Genomic DNA, 21,893 nt, shown 5'->3' with positions numbered 1-21,893 from the left:
CGATTTTTTTGAGTGATCAACATAATAAATGGACGTAGCTCATAATACAGAGTGCCTCATAAATTCGTAATTAGTTTAAGATTCATAAAAAATTGAAATTGGCGTATTTGGATGCGGTTTGAGGAAAAGTTATTATCACAAGGGCAATTTGGATAGAGAATAAAAAGTTTAGTTCAAATTTTTGTCGATAGAAGATGCTGCACGGAAGTCTGGCTGGAGCGACTGGGCCTTTAATAGATCTTACTTCAATATCTTCAGTGTCCGGAAAGTTCGTAAAGCTTCAGCTGGCGATTCGTGACCTAGATAAAACAACTTCACTAATATCTTCAACTTCATCAACTGTATCCCCAGATTGCCAAAATCACAATTAAACCTTATGTAACCGCCAGTAGCAGGAAAATTCAGAAACGAGCGGAAATTCACAAACTGCGTACAATCGGGCAGATTATATACAATAAATTACACTTGATATCCTAATTGCATCCAGAAACTTATATAAATAACCTGATACGATATGCAACTCTTTTGAATAAGATAAGCGTGAAAATAATAAACGATGGCGAAGTTTCGACTTTCAGTGAAGCAAAATCGTTAACTTTGGTGGATGCAATGTGCTCAATTTTCAAAATATCATTAATGATGAGGATTCTCCAGAAAGTCATCACAATAATGTGTGAAAATTATAAGATTTCCAGCAAACTACAATAAGGAAGATACTCTGTTGAGCGTGGGCCATAAACAAGCCATGCATAATGTAATTGTGGGGGGGGGGGGAGGGCGTCCATTAAAAGGATTGAAGTTTACTCACACGATATTTTGAAACAAACAACGTCATATTTCCAGAGCACCCATAACCATTCGCGTAATAACAGTTTCTCGGAATATGACAAAATCATGATTAGACAGCTTCCGACCTAATCATGCTTGTCATAATCTCATGATGACTTTCAGAGTGTGAAAATATTTCTAATCTTTTTCGAAACAACAAAAAAATAATTTGCATGAGCCATTCTTTGACTCATACGAACCCGTTTTCTTTGAGGTTTGATCATCGTGGAGAATGTCTCAGTTATTCTAAAATTTTCAGTAGATTCGCTCGCAGAGGGGCAATGAATTGCGCATCATAAACGTTTTATAGCAACTACGCGATGCTCGCGGAAAGCAGCAATAAGCCTCGCGAGATTATCTGGATTCGGAGATTTTCCCCTCACATGAGAACGAACCTCAAATTTAATGATCCCCGAAATACGCGTTAAGTCGGAATGCGTGTAATCCGCTTATGAACCAACTATTTTCTCGAACTGAACGTCGATTCTCTTGCGGGTACGATCTTTGGAATACGTGAAATTGCGTTGCATCTTTCATTCGCTTTCAATTAAATTAAGTATCCGAACACTATAAAGAAAACTTGGTCAGTCCAAAGCTGGAAATAAATCGACCAAATTAAACAAGATTATTCGTAGAGATAAGTCCCATCGAGAAAGTGTACTGTTGGGTTTGTGTATTTTGCTCAAATTAGCGGAAATGTAAAGTGAAACGGATACTAAAAAGGTTTATTGGATATCGATTGAAAAAGTGAAGTAAAAGTCATTCAAACGTGCCATTAAATGTAATGTTTCCGGCCTAATTTATAATTTCAGAAATCGATTGTGGCAGCCCTGGTATTCTCCATAACGGGTATTTGAAGAGCACTAGCACGAAATTCGCGTCTGTGATTGTTTTCAGTTGCCTGGAAAACATGACTTTCGTTGGCGAGTCGCAGACCACGACCTGCCAGGAGGACGGAAAGTGGTCACATCCCGTTCCCAAATGCATGGGTAAGCCCGGAAATGATATTTCTAATGTTTTTAACAACATTAGATATATTATAGCTATTATTTTCCATTTTTTAAATTTTGCATGAGAAGATATTCTCAATAATATGCATATTTTCAATATCTATCTAGCTCCTTGCCCAGTACCCGAAGTAGAACACGGCCGTGTGAACGACTACGCTCCAGACGCGAAAGTTGGACACGGGAAAAACATTCGAGTCGACTGCATACCACAGTACGAGCTGCGTTACAATAACACACCAGCGACGTGCAACAACGGCTCGTGGACACACATTCCACAGTGCATTCCAGGTAAATAAGAGTAACGAGAAACAACTGATTTTTGTCGTATATGGATTAATGAGGTCAAATGATATGAAAACGTGATGAGTTTCTATTGTTCCGTCACACAATCTATGTAATATCTTTCACAAAGAAGGCCTTCATCTCGGTGTCCGAAGAATACTTTGTTCTTTCTGATGTTTTTCGGGCAGATGCCGAGCCCCATTCTGAAACCCCACACTGACTGTAAGTTATTGGAGGATTTCACCTATTCTCAAATTACGTGCACGCATACGAAAAGCACGTATCGATCAGTAGTAGAAGTACTTTCCATTGAATCTTTTTTGAAATTAGTTGTTTTCTTGGACACATTCAGGTGAGTATTAGCAAGTAAAAATTCTCATCACAAGAAGATTGTTCCTTAAATCAAGGCACAGACATTGTGACATTATGCACCTGGCTATTTATTGTTCACGATACATCTGACCTGAATTCAAGAAACTCAATTAGCAGTGTTCTGCTGTTATCCCAGAATATGATACTGATAGTGATAGGAACCGAGAGACACCCAGGCTATGTCACACTCAGTGATATAAGCACATTGTCCCTGGGGACTCGGGTGCCTCCGGGGAAACCTAACCATTTATTGATCTTGAGAAAGATATATTACATACATGGGCAGGTGCCATTACGCACCTCGCCAGTAAACAAGTATAAAATTTGTAATCGAAAAATGGTGATTCTGTAAATAAATCACAATTGTAAATCACAGGTTATAAATCACATAATAATCGTCATAATCGGGAATAGTTCTTGATAAAATGTGATCTGCTTCTCTTCAGGGATTTTCATTGGATCAGTAACTATCACATCAATGAAAGCTGTCAATCTACTGCTGGGTTGATCTAATAGCTGCACCGTGTGGTTTGATTTGGTCCAAAGACATTCGTCAGTAATTGCTGCCTGTATCCAGCTTTTCGATAATCCAGCGTGGATCAAACTATTCTCGACTACTCAGGCTCCTCTTCTCAGAATATGATATTGCAAGAGTGAACCGTATATACTAAACATCTTCAACCTGTTGCTCGCGAGAGCTTGATCAACGTCCCAATTAAATACCTTGTACCTCCTGATTTCATGCATACGTATGCCAACCTTGCAGTACGGGGTGCTCTTCTTTTCAAGATGGGTAGAAGAACGGCTTGCGACTAGAAAGATGTTGAAGAGCTACCGTATACCTTCTCACGAGACAGGACTCGGGTTCTGTCCCTTCCAGGATAGAGTCCTTTACCCGTTTCCCCTTTTTTTAGAAATAATGACTTTACACATTTATGATATATATACAGGGTGTTCGTAGACATTTTAGAAATTTATAAAAACTGGAAAAATAACCGAAATAAAAAACGGTTTGCAGGGTTAGCATCGCTAGGTCACGGGAATTTTTTCAAGACATGAAAAAAATAACTAAAAAAACAGCCGATAGGTGACGCTAACGTGGACAAGTCAAAGAAAAGATACGCAAATAAAGAACAGAATCCCTCCAAATCGTTTATTACAGCAGTATGTGTTCCAGCAAGATGGTGTGTCGGAAAAGCCTTTAAGCACACACATACAAACACGCGGGGAGAACTTCCACGAATGAGTAAGACGCTCTGGAACAAGAAACCATACATAATGATACAAATATAAAATGTCAGAATAATAACGATGAAAATATTGCTTTGGTTTTCAGTGGTAAAGGTGTCGATATAAGGGTGGATATATTATATGTCCACCCGTATTTTTATGTGATAACACAACCAGCATTATAAAATAAAATTTATCGGAACCTGAGTGGGTTGGTGCAATCATGCCTTTCCCATACTTTCCTATGGGAAAAATCCCCTGCCTAAGAATTAAAGAACCTTTAAAAAAATTCTATCCACTTTACGCCTTCAATTTGTTTTTCTCCAATTCCAGTGATTTATACAATTTAACAAGAATTTCAGGACAAAAGTTGTTGATTATTTTTTTCCGAATTTTAACTTCTAACAACACGCAGCTTTTTTTTCAAAAATCACAAAAGTTTACCATAGTTCTGCACACTATACATGTACATACATATATATTTTTTTTAATGAGTTAGAAATACTCCCGTTAAAAAAAGCATGTGGCATCTCAGTGGTGAGATACACATTAAGTTTCGAGGATTTGAGCAAGTGGTGTATGAAAAAACAGCCCTTGTCAGACAAAAACCATAGCTTTGAGAAGAATATTAAATTGGAAACTATGAGCATGTACATATCCAGGGTGTCCTGTAAGTCCTTATGCGGCCTTTATCTCATCAAGCGATCGTCGTAAAAGTATGATTCCAATTTTAAATATGCTCAAAATGTTTCAGGAATCATTCTGTACCATTTTCGAGAGTGAAAGTACAGAATGTCATGAAATAAAAAAAAACATGTATCCTTTGAAAAGCTCAATGAGAGAGAGAAAGTGGTTGTTCTGCCTATCCTAACACCAAAAAAAATCCATGCTTATAAATGCAATATTTGCTGAAATATTTGAACTCAAAAATCGGATAAAAGTAGGGAAAGAACAGAATTGACTATCAGACAACGCTTTTTTCCCTTATTTATGCTGTTATTTCCCAACTTTTCTCAGATTTTTGCATTCAAACATCTCGGCGAATATTGCATTTGTGGATTCGGGCATAACGTGGATTTTTTTCTTTTTTGGCCTCAAAAGACAGAAGGAGACAACTTTCTAATTTGAAGTTAGAAGAGAGGAAAACCGCATAAATATTTGGTGTTTTTATTTTTTGACGCACTGCATTTCATTCTTAAAATTGCAGTTGGTACAAGGTGATTTTGACCACATTTTGAGCATTTTTCAAGTTTGAATCATTTCTCTATGGCAAACGGTAGATGAGATAAACGCCGAACCAGGGCTTACAGGACACCCTATATATTACCTGCCAGTGGTTTATATTTAAATATTTTAAAATGCTTCTAGTGCAGGTAGAATAAATACACAAACGCAGTGTTAGATGCAAATAATTTTATAGTATTTAAAATTTGCAAAACCAAAATATGCTTATCTCGGCAAATTTGCATTCACCAACAAATTTAAAAATCTGAACCATTTTTTTTGTTCCGACTGCGCAATCTAACATACACATCAGTATTCATTTGCTTTGAAGTACTTATTAATGTACTCTTTACCACAGTATACGCTTTCTTCCACCACTTCACGAACGTATGGGACTATTCATGTTAGAATTAGGTGGGCAGAGAACGCGGCACTTCTGTACTCGTTGTACTAGTAGATCACATAGTTAAAATACTTCGCTCGAATTTTGTTTGTGTGTTTGTCGCACTTTAAATTTGTTTTTTTTTTTAGAGTTTACGAGTCTGTTTTTAATATTCCTGGAGAATTTTTATTGGTTCTTCTTAAGGAGATTATTGCTCGATCACTGCTCTGAGTAATTGAAAATCTCCGTATCCGTCTCTCTCTTCTTTTTCCTTCATCCTATACATATATATTTTGTACTACTATTTTTTTTTTTCAGGACTCCTTGTCACCTCGTTAAAGTTCCAAAAGGTTAAAGTCGTTCTCGGTGTTCTTCATCCATCGCGATTTAGGAAACAACGAGTGTAAGAAGGAAAAGAAAATTTCTTTCACAATTTTGTTTTTTCGTCAAGAAAAAAAAATAAAAATTCGCACTTTTATCTTGAGTTCTTCTTTCTCCTCGTTACTTGTTTCTCAAGAAAGACCTTTTTTATTGAATTTAGTCTTTGCTCCTTCATTTTATTTGGTTCTTTTTTTCTCTCTCTCTCTCTTTCTTTCATCGTGACAAGTAGTAACAAGCTTTTCGAAGAAGGTTTATTTTGTTTCCTCTTGTGTAGCTTTTCTTTTATCTTATCTTCTTGTGTGTTTCTATGTCCAGAAATTCGTCACTTCCATTTGGTTCTCTGATGTTTACGAAAGTGTTTTTCTTTTCCTGGTAATTGAATCACTGAAATTATCACTTAAAATAAATATGCATATACTTTTTTTCTTTATTCGGAACTTGATTTATAGTACGGTATGCAAGATGAAGTTTGTTCAAATCTTACAAATACAAATACAAATACAAATACAACGCCACAACAGGCAAAATGCCCAACGAGGTGGCTGATAAAAAGATGCCCATAAAAATATGGTTGTCATATGTTTCAAAAATACAGCAACCCAATTAAAAATGCAATTAACACAAATTACATTACTATGACGTTTTTTTTGTTAATGTCTACAGCAGAGTTCTCTCTGGGTATTTATTAATTATCGAATATAATAGAAAATATTGCAATCGAATGGGTATAAATTCAAGTCTAAACAAGACCAAATATACAGGGTGTTCCATAAATTTGTGAATAGATTCGAAATCCTTGAAAATTGACGGGGTTGGTGTGTTTGAATGTGGTTCGTGAAAAAATTATACCCCATAAAAAGGGTTTTTTTTGATACAGAAAAGAAAAATTAGTCCACTTTTACGTCGATGGAGGACGCTGCGGGAAAACAGATCACTGAAGATATGTATGCATAACTATAATTAAGCTCGTTACATTAATTTTACTTTAAATGTTATCTTGATTTATTCAAATTTTAATTTACAAAATATTTCTACATACTCGTATATGCTATAATACATAGGGTGTTCAATGAAATTCTAAATCGTTTGAAAATTCATGGAACTTTAAGAAATCAGTATATGTGAAGGTGGTTTGCGAAAACGTATTCTTCCCCAAAAAATTTAGTTCAAACTTTTCTCGATAGAGGAAAACGCTGTATAAAAGCAGATCACAGGCAATAAGCATGTCTGAGTCTTTTTTGAGTGATTTTGCTGAGTATTTTTGAGCCTTCTTTGAGCAGTGTTATTTAATCACCAAATGAAAATTTTATCGTGATTTGCAGCAATGGCGATCACTAACGCTGCCCTATAGGAAATGATTATGATAAAATTCATTTTTATGATTTAAATTACAAGTACATTTGAACATTGTATGGGAGGGATTTCGCACTATATTTCGCATTACTATTTCTTTACTGTTTTTTTTAGCGAGTTATATACATACTCGATATTCTGAGCAGTTAATTAGTCTTGAGATTAAATACCTGATAATACCTTGAAGATAATGATATACAGAAAATTGATTAGAGAGAGCCTCTGCATTAATTATTTGAATGGCGATGCCGACTAGATGATAAGATAATTGGAATTTCCTTGATGAAATTTGGTTGTCCTCATTATTATTACATTATTATTCATGAATTCTGATAATCCTCTCGTATTTGCAGCTCGGTGTAAGACCTTGCCGCGACGGCCACGACACGGAATGGTCATTGCACCAAAAACCGATCATGGAATGAAAGCTCTTTTCCGATGCAAAGACGGATTCAAACTCGAAGGACCTAATGTTACTGAATGCAGCTTCGGAAGGTGGTCAGGCGAAGTACCAGTATGCAACGAAAGTATGAGACTTTTTCACTTTTGCTTCAGTTAAAAATTTCTAATACTGTTATTGGTTAAATATTCATATGACTCATTGAAAATAAATAATAGTAGTATTTTGATGTTCGTAGAAGAAAACTTTAGAAAAAAGACAATATTTCTCAATTTTTTTCCAAAATTTTAAATCCTAGAGTGTTTAAGAATTCTTTTTACTAAACGGCAGAGCTGGATAAATCTTAAAAAAATTTATGTGCCCGAACGGGAATGTTACTTAAAAAAATACATGCCCGTGAAACATTGCTTAGTTTTGTACTGCGGTTACTTAGTTCAGCGTAAAAACGATTTCTCTTTGTCAACAAAAGGAAAACGAGCAAAAAATTAGTTTATCCTACAACTATAATGTGATGTTTATTCACACATTCAGGAACATAAATCATCTCCACCTAGATCCATTCAACAATGATGGTCACCTCAGTCAGCAAAATTTTCCTTAAAAATTTTCGCATTTGCTCGAATGTAACCGATCAGCTTATTCGTTGCATTTTTCAAGTTTTATACAAATCACTTTTACAAAACGATTATAGTGTAATTCCGGCCTAAGAACCGGTTGTCCAGCCTTGTATCTCGCCAAACCCTTTTGTTATATTATTACATTATTGTGTTCATCTTATCACTCAATCCCTTTATAATTGGAATGTGTAAATACAATTCATCAGCTGTTTTAATTAAAAATATTAGGCGCGGTAGCCCAAGTCGATAAGATACTCACCTAAAGTATCAGAGGTGTCGCGAGTTCCATACCCAGTTCGTCCTTGTCAGAAAACTTTCCTGACACAGGGGTACAACAAAAACGGTGGCATGACCGTAGAAAATATTGCTAATGCAGGGAATCCCCCATCAAGGGGTTAGCTCAACAACCTCTCGATGAATATAAAAAACAAACCGGCCGTTTGGAATCGGCAATAAATTGTTGGTCCCGGTCTAAAAATATTAGCCTTCGCGTGCAGAAAATGACCCTGGTGTGACAAAAATGATTAAATTAGATATGTTTTTTGTTGTCATGTAGAGTAAGAGATTTGCAAGACCTTTAACATGCAGTAAATAAATAAATAAATAAAACACTCTCGCACACATGAGAAAATTAGTCATTTTACGTACATATTTACCATGTTACGAAGAATCGGAATAGGTTGACGTACTGTGCAAACGGTTTGATACATTCAACTTAATTAGTTAATGAAGCAATACGAAGTTGCATCCGAATAAAATAACACCCTTTTTTTCATTTAATACGTTTTTGGTCTTTTGTCTTGTGATTCTTTCGCTGGAATTCATGCACGTGTAATAATAATATACATTGCTTCTTTTGTCTCACAGCCTACTGTCCGTTTCCGGGGGTGCTGCAAAATGGACGAGTTCTCCTGGTGGGTCACATGGGAATGTACGACTACCGTCCGTACGTGAGGAAAGTAACGAATAACCGCCAAATTATGTACGAATGTGACCGCCATTACACCCTGAAAGACGGGCCTCCTGGTGCGACCTGCGTCGATGGGAAGTGGAGTCCACCGGATCTACCGGAATGTGTCAGGGGATCGCATCCGCAAGTGCGCTGGAGAGACCGCAGAGAAGCCGCGATCAGAAAGCAGAGAAGAAGAATGCACAGTTCTCGAAGACGTTGGAAGAGCAAGCAGAAAAGACAGAAAGGTTCTGCAACTGAATCATAATCTCCACATTTTGATAACCCATTTATAATTTAAATTTCTACAGACAGTTTTGTAATAATTTCGTATTTATTTCTCACCAGAATTCTGCAAACCACTGAAACCAACTCCTTGGATGGAAGTAAAAGTCGTAAGGAAAGGCGCCAGGGAAGGTGAGGCCGGAGAACCACAGGAGCAGCAGCAACAGAAACAACAACAACAGCAGCAACAATACGATGGATTAGTTTCAGGAGGCAGGGTCAGAAGAGGAACGGTGGTCAAAGTAGAATGCGGATGGGGCCATCGGCTCAACATCGGCAACCGGACAGCTCGCTGCGTTGGAGGCAAATGGAAGCCCATGGAGCCCGACTGTGGCACTTGTACGTAGATTACGTACGTGTCAATATTAGTCTACTTTTAAATAAAACAAAATTTTGTTTTCTTTCCAAGCAGATGGAGAGGTCGTACAGTACTACATTGATTATCATACACTCAATTATCCGAATCGATAATTATTAAAGATATACACTTCCAGATAGCTCATATACGGGATGTAGGGACGTACGTAGTATCGACCTGTCGGGGTGGGGGGGGGGGAATTTCTTCTGGAGACATTTTGTTAAACCAAACTTCAAAAAGCATTTAAATTAACAAAAATCCATTAAAATAGCATATAAAATGAATTTTTCTACACATTTAAATCTACCAAAATAATTAAAAAAATACAACTTTTTTACTTCGGGGGGGGGGGGGTGGCGCAAGCCCTCTATGATCCCCTCCATCTGCGTAAACCTCTGACGGGATGTTTTACGAAGGGTGTCCGGAAAGTGTAAAAATCCCATGGTGGATTCTAAAAACAAATCACACACACAAAAGTACGGAAAAGTTTCAATAAAAAGATCGAAATTGAGCTTTAATAGTTTCACCCCCGTGAAATAATGTTTGAGGGAACTGCAGTATGTATAAGTTTAATTTATTTCCGACTCCCGATCTGTGGCAATTATCGAAATTTTTCTTCGACCTTATTACCGAAACAAATATATAATAACTCTGTAGCATTCAATTGAAAATCCGCTGAGATATAGTTTTTCAAAAATCTTGATTTTTTGCCTTTTACAATCTTCAAATTCTTTTTTAGACCTAATAATTTTATTGCTTTCAATGCGGAAAAATGTCCGATTCTTAACTACCGGTACGAGTTTTTTTTTTTTGGTAATTTGGAAAGGATTTGAATATTACCATTCACATTTTTGTGTGATTAATAACCATATAAACATTGTAATTCCTACATCTTCCCCCAGTTATGATTTTTTGAAAGTGCAATTGTCATTAAATGAATGAATCCTTGTTTTTTTCCGTATTCTAGAATGTACGAACACATATTTTTATTTCTTTCCGACACTATTCTGAAAAAATAATTGTTCCGCAAACATAAAATGTATGCAAAGAAATGAGCTGATTATGACAGTTGAGTAACAGGGCCGTAGCTAGCCATTCGGGTTCCCTGTGGAAGAATTTGAATTTAGGCCACTTCTGGTTAATTTTTGGGCCCATTCTGCCCCCCCCCCCTTCCAAGTGGGCCTTGTGCGGGTGCATCTGCCTAGTTACGGCCCTGTTGAGTAACAACGTTTAAAGATCAATATATTCTAATGAATTTGAAAGTTTGTACTTGTTTATGCTGAACTGTAAAGTTAAAACGCGTACAGTCGACCCCGCTTTATCAAATAACGGATAAACGGATACCCTGCTTAAACGCATATGAAATCTTCCGGCACCAAAATTTCTTCTATACAAACAGTTTTTCTTCGCTGAAAATAATCCCAATGACTTTTACCCGCTCAATCGAATATTACGCTTCGCACATATACTGTTAATACACATTAACCACTATACACATGTTTTTATCAAATGAAAATACTCTAATTTCACTAGAGAAAGATAAATACATTTCGAAGTAGGCACTGGCTTCAAGTACTCACACACACACAAGTTGTCTTCAATACGTACATTTATTAATTTGTTTTGTTCTCTATTAAGCCGATAGAGGTCACTAACTTTCCTGATGCAAAGTATAAATCTTGGGTGTGGTCATTGTAATTAAATATAATTTACATTTCATTTTTTATATCTGATTCAGTCGAGAAGCTTTATTAATATTGATCCTTTCAATATTAATACAATTTTCAATATAGAAACTATACTGAGGTTGTAAAATGGCGATTAAATTGTTCCCCGCATAATCGGATATTGTGTGCTGAAATCGTTGATATTCGATTTAGCGGGGTCGACGGTATCACTAACCATTTTTAAGTCCAGTGAAACCTCGCTACAACGATACTCGATATAACAATAAATCCCTCTGCAACGATATTTTTTGAAATCTCGTTTGGAAATGTCTATACACTAAAGTCAGACTGCTGCATCTGGGTGTAAAAATAATCCCTCTACAACGATGTTTTTTCTTGGTCCGCAGAGTATCGTTATATCGAGGTGTCACTGTATATCTAATGGAGGCACCGTTAGAAAATCAGGTAACTGAGACGGAAAATTTCTCTTACTCAGCGAGACCTTGTCGCTTTTTCTCTTTGTTCCAGTAATGTAATATTAAAATTGCGTTTGTTTGATTTCATAATCTCTCAGCATGATATTTCTGGTACTATTTTCACGTTATTTTCCGATTTCAGCACCTTGCAGCGTTCCCTCAACCCCTAACGGCGTATACCATTACTTCAACGAAGAGGTTGAGCATGAATCGACTATAGAACATGGCGAGGTTATAACGCTATCCTGCAATAATGGATTCCAAATTATGGGACCAGAATCCTTGAGGTGCTGGTATGGTGAATGGCCGGTATCTAAAATGCCAGAATGTAAGCCCGGTACGTGATGTATTCAAATACTATTGAACTTTAAACATCAAAAGTAGTATGCTACCTTGTCCGTAACTATCATTAATGCAATTTTCATACAGTTCTCTGAATCATCCAATTATTTATCTTCTTTCCAGATTATTTTCAAAAAGTTGGCATATGTTTTGAGATTTTTTTTCTCTTGTTGTATAAAAAGTGTAAAAATTTTCATTTCATTTTTTGGTAGGTCCATGTGAGCTGGATAAAATTTCTAATGGCTACTTCCTTGGAGGATACAGATCCGGTTTGACCATATCTCACGGTTCTGTGGTGAAATACGAATGCGAAGATGGATACGTGAAAACTAGCCTTGATCCAATCGAATGCGTGAAGGGAAGCCTTTCACCTGATTCACCCAAGTGCCTACCAGCGGCTTCGCTGGCCAAAGAAAATGGTAACATTGCATTTCCACTAAATACTGTTTCTTTTAACCACCATTCTGTCAACTCCACAACAGGGATGTCTAAAATGTTGGGACGGACTTTTAATCTACACTGAAAGAAGAGAAATAGTTTTTGGATACTTTGAAAAACAAGTAATTTAAACCAAATAAATAAGTTATTTTGTTTACAGATCCAACCATGTGAAAAGAAACTTATTGCGGGCCACACTGGGGGAGTATCAGCATTAGATGATGAGAGCAATTCTGAGCCAAATTTTACTATTCCAAGTCAATTAAAAATATAAATAGTGCTTTTTCTGCGTGAATCCACTAGAAACTGCAAAAATTTTTGAAAAAAAATGCTAGTTTGAAATTAATCCTTAGATAGAGTTACTTTGTAAGCGTATGAAGTAAAGTCATGAAGAGAAAATCCTCTCCGTGTCTACCGTAATGAAATTATACGAATGGAAACACACACAATTTATTTTGAAGGTGAAGAAAACTTGTATGACAATGTAAAATAAGTGCATTTAAAAAAAATAGGGTGTTCTTTTAAGTTTCGAATTTGGTCCTGGATAATATTATAAATTACGCAGAGGAATGTGTACGGAGATGCATGTACGGTTAAGTAGTAGTAGTAGTAGTACTCATATAAATACAGTATAATTAAATAAGACGAATTATAAATATATTTAAATCATATTTCTGTTTTGTGGCTAAAATATACTATGTACTATTTTGTGTTTTCATTTGGTTTCATAAATTCACAGGTTTCCAACAGACATTGCTTCAGAGCGAATCTTTAAGTACTACGGATTTCAGACTGTCTGCGGCCCAGCCTCTGACTTCAGCACAACCGTGTACGTTGCCGGAGAGACTTCATAACACCCTGTTGTATCGGGGAAGCACTTTTGTTGAACCTAACGACGATAACATGTTATACTTTTCACGTCCTTACACCGAGAAATGGGAACGTCTCCCATCGGGTCAAGAGAACCGATACTTCCCGAACGGCACCGAAGTTCTCTTCAAATGTTTGGCCGCTTTCACGGGAAAGAAGACGACCTGGAAAATCGTTTGCCAGGAAGGCGTGTGGGTTGGCAGACCTCATCACTGCGGTAAGGCTTTGAAAGAATCCGTCTAGCATACAAAATACAAGATGCCTATAATTAAAGTTCCCCTGCTTTCAAATTCTCTCTCCCCCCATCATTAGAGCGTTTCCAAAGTTTCTAAGCTTTCATATGAACTGAACAGCTATACACAGTTCGAAACCAAGGACAATTAACTATAGAAACTGCGTATTTGTAACTTTCCCGATTATTCAGATTGTTGTGTCTCAGAAACGTCATGATAATTATTTTTGGACGATGATTGAATAATTTGTTTTCATTCATTAAGGATTTTCTTCGTGTTTTTGTTTCGTAGATACGAGATTACATTCCCCTTCTTTTGGACGGAACCGAAACAAATCGTGCGTTTTCTACCGGCCTCATACCGATGTCGTAGCTTTCGTTAAGGACAAAAAAGTCAAAGCGGATATTTTGAAAATGCAACCTGGTACCGAAGTCATTTACCGCTGCGTCGATATAGGCAAATATAAAATCGAAGGAAGTCCAAGAAGAAGGTGCGTGAGTGGACAGTGGACCGGAATAGAACCCGTGTGCTACGGGCTTTCGCAGGAATATGATTACGCACGTAAGAAACATTCGTTCGATTTAATTGTTAAATATTGAGACCGATTGCTTACAATGCGACTTTATGGTGTTTCATGATACCGTATTTCTTGGCCTATCTGCCACGTGCATATAGGCGGTAGTCTTAAAAAAAATGCCAGAACAATTTTTTTGCGGCTCATAAGGACCTCACTTTTACCCCTTTGGAACCTGGGCAATCATTGTTTTGGAATTTATATATATTTGTTTGCATTTTGGATGCAAAGAAATAATAAGAAATAATTCCTTTTGTTCAATTCTTTTAGGCCAAGATGATGCAAGGTATATTCATTCATCTTCACATTAAATTTTCTCTGGAATTTATTGTTACATTTTATGAAATAAATCGCATTTTTCCTGGAGGCACTGTCCCTAGAGGCCATCTTGAAAAACCCCTGACCGTTCAACTTCAAGTGCTGCCCTCTAATGATATATCTCCCAAAATTCATATTTCCCATATTTCTGACTCAAAACTTCACAATCCTTTAAGTTAGGGCTCAACTCCCTAAGCTTAAAAGAAAAAATTCTACAATAAGAAAAAGAAACCCACACATTTGTGGAACCAGAGAACGAAAGTTGTTAAAGGAAAATACAAAACCTTCTCTGGCAACAACACATCAAATTAAGATTTTTTGGATATTATTCTGAGGTTAACTTGGAAAGAATAGATAGATAGATAGAACCACTGACAACCCCAGATTGATACTTGGTAGTTTCTCGTCTTCTGGGTTCATGGTGGAGACATCCAACTCATCCTTTCTAAGTTCACCTTGGCACAATATCCAGAAAAGCTATTAATATCTTCACTTAACTACTATTTCTTTTAGATATTAACAAATGCTCAAAGCCGTTTGTGAATAACGTGAATGATATTTAATTAGGAAGTGCTTGAATTTTATATGATAATTTCCATAAGTCAATTTCATGACGATTGTTTTTCTGGAACAAAACAGGATTTAGGAGCCACAAGTCCCTAATTGTTGAGTAACAACATAAGTGCTAAAGCGTATAGTCCAAGAAACATGGTACTAATCATCGATACGGGCCATATATTGAATTCATTATTTTTTATCAATTATTATGTATGGGGAAGATATTTCACCGTGATAGTTTTTCGAATTATGAGATTGTTATTAACGTCTTGATTACGTAGGGAAAGATCGAGCATTTCATGTGATGCGCTTAAGAAAGTGAAAAAAGTATTTTTAGATAAGCTGTGATTTAGATAATTACTATGACGTTATTTTATGTTTAATTTTCCAGTAGAGAAAGCTCCGACGATATTATTCAGGCATCAGATTGGTCAAATCGCACAAAGTAACGATGGCAAACTGATTGTATATCCAGGAACAATCCTTCACCTTGAATGCTTGTGGATCAGAAAGTACGGAACTCCTCACTGGGAAGTTAGTCACAGCAATAGAAAATACCCTGAAGGTATGGGTTTATGTAATCTTTTATGAACTGTGATTGAAACGACCTTTTACAACTTTGCAATTAATTCACTTCGAACTTTGAACTGTAAAATTAATATTAATGAATACCATATCCGATATAATTATCAGTGGAATATGATTTTTCAGGATGGACCAATGAGCCGGGCAGAGACTCCCAGCTTGAATACAGACTCTCTATGTATCATGCCCGGACGGAAGATTCTGGAGTATTCACTTGCGTGACTCCGATGGGTCATGAGCATGCTGTAGAAATTGTCGTTTCCGGTAAAAAAAAAATATGTTATTGCTTAAATTTGCTTTATGAGCTATACCAGCTCATTAAAAATTAATGAGCACTGTGAAACTCGAAATTAATATCCGAAGATTTCAGCTTAGCCTATGTTTCATCGCTTTCCCAATTAGAGACAAAATTCCACAATTTTTTTCATATATGATAAATAGCTACTTTAATAACATACTGTACTTAAGAAATTTAAAAAAAAAACAAAAAAAACTGGACATTAATTTAGAATGTTTTTGTAACTAGTATATAATAGGTACCTAAATAACTTTTTATTCAACTAATGTAATTAACTCAATTTAATTAAAGTAAAAATAGTAATTATGAATGGAAAACCTCACGTATCATGTGACAATGAAAAAATTCATGAAAAAAATATTTCTTTCTATTTTTTTAAAAAATTATTTCTGTTCATGGTCATGGAAATGAAAATTTCAGATCGATAATCAGGATAATATTTCCCAAAATGTAATTTTTTAAATGTCATAAAAAATATTTCTTGTAAACAAAATTCATTATTTCTTTGTAAAAAAATTTTAAAATATCCTGCGACATTCTCTATCATTAGACTTTTAAATTTACAAAAATGTTCATTTCATACTTTGTTTTAAAACTTTGTATTAAAAATAATTGAAAAAAAAAAAGATTTAAACAAACTGTGAGCAAATGCGACCTGAATCAAAAACGGGTTAGAGTGTTCGCATGCATGTATTTATGAAGTCTCTCTGCATAGAGTAGGTAGACGACATACAAAATGATACTTCCACAACATGAATATTTAAGCATTTCTCACTTTCACTTGAAAATACGGAAGGCAGAGGGCAGCACTAACAAGAAATTGAAGATAGCACAACTCCGACAACATAAATATGCTAGGGGAACCACGCATACCGTTACGTACCGATAGAAATTCTGCAGAGGAATGTGCACGAGGTACATGTACGGTTGAAAGTGGAGGTAGTAGTAGCGTTCGCAACCACTCATTTTCCGTAAAATAAATATTTTATGAAATTTATATTACAACAAATTACGGGAATTTCCGAAAATGTGCGAATGGAACAGGATATTCATTCAAATCCTTTTTTCATGTCTTCGACAGCTGTGCATTGCAAACCTATCGCAAAAATACCATATTTACTGCTGAATACGGCTGTAACGAAAATGAACGTCAAGGTGGTGTTCGCGTGTGACGAAGGCAGAAAATTGGTTGGCAGTGAGCAAGCAACGTGTCTTCCATCCGGACAGTGGTCGGCGAATCCTCCCACTTGCCAAAGTAAGTAGACAGTTCAAAAACTTTGCAACATATTTCGGCAAATATAGTTACCACGTGAGTAAAATGTTAAAAAAAATCAGTATTACCACGCCAAATCTAGTGGTATTGCAATGAAATTACTATTGAATTGTGTTGGGTTTTATTCTGTCTAGACTCTATAGAAATCACTTTTAGTTTGCCACTCTAAAAGTACTTTTACTACAGCTTTGGTAGAAGCAAATTAGTAGGCCTTCCTGAATTTCGTTCAAAAGTTATTTCACAAATAAATCGGGATGTTTCGAATGCCCCATTCGATCTGTGACGACTCCAGGAAAATGCTATGGAAATCTTCACCTAACAGATGAGACCGCGTTTTCTAAAATTCGCGCTTTACGGATGGATACACGAATGTGACAAGCAAGAATTGATCGAAATGTGTGGAAGCTGCTGCCATCCATCGACGGAATTAGAATTCCGAAACTCAGAATGCCATATCGAACCGACAGATAGCAGCAGGGGTCCCGTTTAGTTGTTACTAATGCGATCGGAAAAAAAAAAAAAGAAATCTCGATAGTTTTTTTTGTAAAATGAAAATCACACTCTCACGTAATTCATTATTTTTTAAATTATTTCGGAATATTTTCCAGAATTTTTCTGGCTGTCTTCATACATTTGAATGCGTTTTAAAAATGTGTTGAAAAAGTATTACTGTATTAGGTCAAATTGAAAATTTTGTAGTTTTTTTTTAAGTTTTCGAGTGGATGAAAAAAAAATTAAAAATTTAAATTTACAAAAATTAATGTTTTTCACTTCAATATATTTTTTTTTTGCTTCTTTCTTTTTCCAAAGTTCCGTCCGTGTTGAATTTTAGCAGTTCATAAAAGTTCGTCATTGTGGCTTTAGACAATATTGGGAATCATTAAGCCAGCGGGTGGTTTTCAACATAAATAATTCCGTTGTATTATAATTATGTCCATCAGAGAGAAAAAAATGGATGTTCGACGTCTAGTATGGTGAATGTGGATGTAAAAAAAATATTTCGGAGAATTTGTTTATGGCGGCCAAAAAAAAAACGAGGCAATAAAGATGGACCATATTCGGTGCAGGATATGATATTCGGAGCATACCAGGAGCATAATACTTGATACTGATAAATAAATTTTTTTCCTGACTATTTTCACAAAATGATTGCTAAGTTTCAGGAATTTTTAGATGTTTTGCTAATTTTCTAGAAGCAAATTTCAGGGTTTTCTTTTTTTCTATTTCCACTTTTGTAACATCGTCATGGAATATAGCACGTCATTCCTCCTGATCCTCATATTCTATACAGAAATTTACGAATTTAAGACTTGGTTAAACCGTCAAAATACTGATTAACGTAAAGCATGACCCCAAAGATTTAAAAAAATATTTATATAAGTTTAAGTAACATATCGATTTCAATTTTAAAGATAACAATATCGAAAACTGAAAATGCAGCTTTCGTTCAGACGAATTGAATAGTGAACCCCTTTTTTTGAAATATTCAAAGTGAATGCCAACGATATTCAATGATAAAAGCCAGACAAAACAACTCAATTGATTTTCACAACATCTCTTTAATTCCACAACATGTTGATTTTAATATGGTAAAAGGATTTTTCGAGTTTCAGCAGAATTATGAAACATTCGTTTATCAAAAAAAAAACAAAAAACTTTATATTGTTAATCGATTACTTTATACAGGAAAAGTCTGAAAAACTATAAAACTATAAAAACTAGCAGTAACGACGTATTTTATTTGACTTAAAATTAATTATCCCAAATTTAATTAAGCGGTGATATATTTTAAAGCAGCGATCTTCAACCGCTGCCAGTTCACGGGAATTTCCTCCCGGTCCACGAATCAGTCCACGTCAAATTCTTAAGTCCACTAATGACTGGAGAGCTGCATTATTCTGTGTGAGGAGAGCGTTTCGGAAAAAGAATAAAATAAAAGATGTGGTAGCAAGTCGGTTGATGAGTTTGTGAAGAATCATTTTGTTGGATCACCAACAAACTGATTCTTTACACGACCGAGCCGAGTTTCATCAGCATAGTCTGCATTGGTCCCTTTTGGCTTGACTTTCTTGATAACTTCATTGAAACGATGTGTAAATAAAAAGACGTTTGCCATAAGTTTCTCCAAAATATTCGTGTTTGTCAGAAGGATAAATTAGTTTCCCTTTTTTTAAACATTGAAAAATATATATTCGAATTCTATTCATTCCCCTGCTATATTACATATTGCTTGCCGGTATCGAGTTGCCATAGTGGTCTGTCCCGGGTTCGAACCCCACTGTCCCACTGCGGTGTTCGGCTGAAGTTGGTTTTATATGGTTCCCAGCTTCGGGACGCAAATGCGCGACCAATCTCGCGATAGAAAGTCTCGCCACAGAGAGCAACAAGCGTACAAATATGGAATCATTACACTTCACTCAATTCTCAAGTATAGGTAGCAGCACTGGAAAGTCAGGCACAACACCAGGTAAACACTTAGAATCCGATTCACATGCTTACACTTCCGGCGCAACTCCCTGGGCAGTAAATTACCCATGACGATAGACAGGAGTTGTGCTCCGTTCTTATAGAACAAAACTGAATATTGCTTAGAAAAAAAAATCTGAACACTATGACTCCTGTTGTCACCTATGAGATAAAAATAGAACTATTTGTTGTAGGTCATCAAGTGAAATTGATTGTTGGTTTTAAATCAGTTTGCAGAATAAAACAATATTTTAGTATGATTCCGTGTTTTTTACCCTTTTTTTGCTATATCGCTCGATACCGGTGTAAATCGGTATATTTCATAATATGAATTGGTATGTATTTACGTTTTGCACTAATTGACTTTCTAAGCGCTTTGTAAATAACCAATATTATGGCACATAAAATTATCACCGGTGTGTTCATATATATATATAAGTAAAATATGGTATCAAATCACACATTGCGCATTTTTATGCCGCATACCGGTTTAAAACTATTAACGAACTTAACGTAAAAGACTTAAACAGACGGTTTTATTTTAACTTGATAGAGGTAGCAGCAGGGGTAAAAGTGAATCGCTGTTCTTCGTATGTAATAGTAGAGTTTAAATACAAAACATATCTATAATAAGTAAGAAAGGAATTTTTAAAGGAAAATAATGATCAGTGTAAATTTCCTTTTCAGTGATTATCATAATTATTTTGCATGTTCTCTAATTATTTCTTGCATTTATGCCGATCCGTTAAATTGTTCAATAAATTCCACCGGTCCGCAAGTTATAAAAGGTTGAAGAACACCGTTTTAAAGTGTTATTATTTTTTTTTCATTTTCAGAAGTTCCATTATGTCCTTATCCAGGATCAACGAAAGAAGCGACGATATCGAACGTCAAGTTCTATTATGAAGTCGGTGAGATCATCATCTTTGGATGCAAACCCGGTCATAAAATCCAAGGTAGAACTGTACTTCAATGTCTTGAAGAAGGCCGATGGTCGAGCACTATACCCACGTGTCACCCTGTCAAAAAATACAGCTTCAAGAAAACCTGAAGCGTGTATGATCAACAACACACTATTGCGCCAAATGTGTGCAGTGCGTGTGTTCCGGGTGTTAACGCTTAGTGAAAAAATATTGTCGTAGTGCAAACGTGAAAAAAAAAAATAATGTGATGCATGTGTGTGTGTGTGTGTTTATGGGGAGAACGATTGGGGGAAAATATTAATAATTTCATATCAAATAATGGAAAATAACTCTTATGTGACTTATTAATAATTATTATTTCGATTTTATAAGTGAATGCTCTTTTTTTTTTCATTTTCCACGTCTTTCATGTTCACTGCTAGTCATTTCCATGAGCGATGCTTAACTTTAAAATAATATGTTATTGTAATAAATTTATTCATTAAAAATGTAATACTGTTTTTTCCCCTTCACAAATTTCACCATAACATATCTGAGTTCATGTTTCGCTAATATATATTACGGAATCCGGTGATAGTAATTAATAAAAGGTGGTTTCTTTGAATGCATGTGTTACGGTAAATGTGATAAATCACTAGGCTTAATAACCGGTTGTTATGCATAATCGCCGAACAATTTGTTAGGCTTGATAAACTTCTCCGAATTTATCACTTTTACAGGATATCATATGGATTATCATCGTAAAATTTGTTATCATTATATCGGGATCTGACTATATTTATCACACATGCTGTACTCATTTGCATTTGTTTTTAAATATTTTATCAAATTTTCCGATTGCATTAGGGTATTTATTATGCATAATCACAGATAACGCGATACGTTTCACATATTTATCATATTCACCAAGAAGATTGTTAAGTATGCATGATAAAATATCTCCCGGATTTATCACATTTACCAAAACACATTATATTATACATCAATATTTTCCGGCTGTAATATTTTTGCATGCATGTCTCGCCCTGGGAAATGGGTGAATAAGGTTGAAAACATAATTTTTGTTTACTATTGATTACCTTCTTAACCGCTGAACAACTTGTCATCTTGCTAAAGTTACGTAATTTTTTTTTCTTATACTTGTATATCTTCAGGTGCTTACGTAGGATTTCCCCCCTTTATAGGAAAGATGAAATGAAGC

At 35.6% G+C, this 21,893-nt stretch overlaps 1 protein-coding gene across 1 annotated transcript in view; it reads left to right on the top strand.

The window, feature by feature from the left end:
- Nucleotides 1-21,538, top strand: part of LOC149076248 (sushi, von Willebrand factor type A, EGF and pentraxin domain-containing protein 1-like) — a 194,894-nt gene extending 173,356 nt beyond the window's left edge. Inside the window, exons 7-19 of the mRNA XM_089243819.1 lie at nt 1,641-1,817; nt 1,947-2,126; nt 7,416-7,589; nt 8,947-9,276; nt 9,377-9,652; nt 11,957-12,151; nt 12,369-12,575; nt 13,334-13,681; nt 13,989-14,258; nt 15,539-15,712; nt 15,859-15,996; nt 17,112-17,285; nt 20,606-21,538. Coding sequence (XP_089099945.1) covers nt 1,641-1,817; nt 1,947-2,126; nt 7,416-7,589; nt 8,947-9,276; nt 9,377-9,652; nt 11,957-12,151; nt 12,369-12,575; nt 13,334-13,681; nt 13,989-14,258; nt 15,539-15,712; nt 15,859-15,996; nt 17,112-17,285; nt 20,606-20,820 — 2,858 coding nt within the window. The 3' untranslated portion in view covers nt 20,821-21,538. The remainder of the gene's footprint in view (nt 1-1,640; nt 1,818-1,946; nt 2,127-7,415; nt 7,590-8,946; nt 9,277-9,376; nt 9,653-11,956; nt 12,152-12,368; nt 12,576-13,333; nt 13,682-13,988; nt 14,259-15,538; nt 15,713-15,858; nt 15,997-17,111; nt 17,286-20,605) is intronic.
- Nucleotides 21,539-21,893: the final 355 nt, after the last annotated feature.

Source organism: Pholcus phalangioides, unplaced genomic scaffold, assembly GCF_987345545.1.
Source record: "Pholcus phalangioides strain wild (caught in Gottingen) unplaced genomic scaffold, Ppha-v1.0 ptg000015l_1, whole genome shotgun sequence".
Classification (NCBI taxonomy): Eukaryota; Metazoa; Arthropoda; class Arachnida; order Araneae; family Pholcidae; genus Pholcus; species Pholcus phalangioides.
The sequence above is the reverse complement of the archived record's forward strand: the minus strand, read 5'-3'. Positions and strand labels throughout refer to the sequence as shown.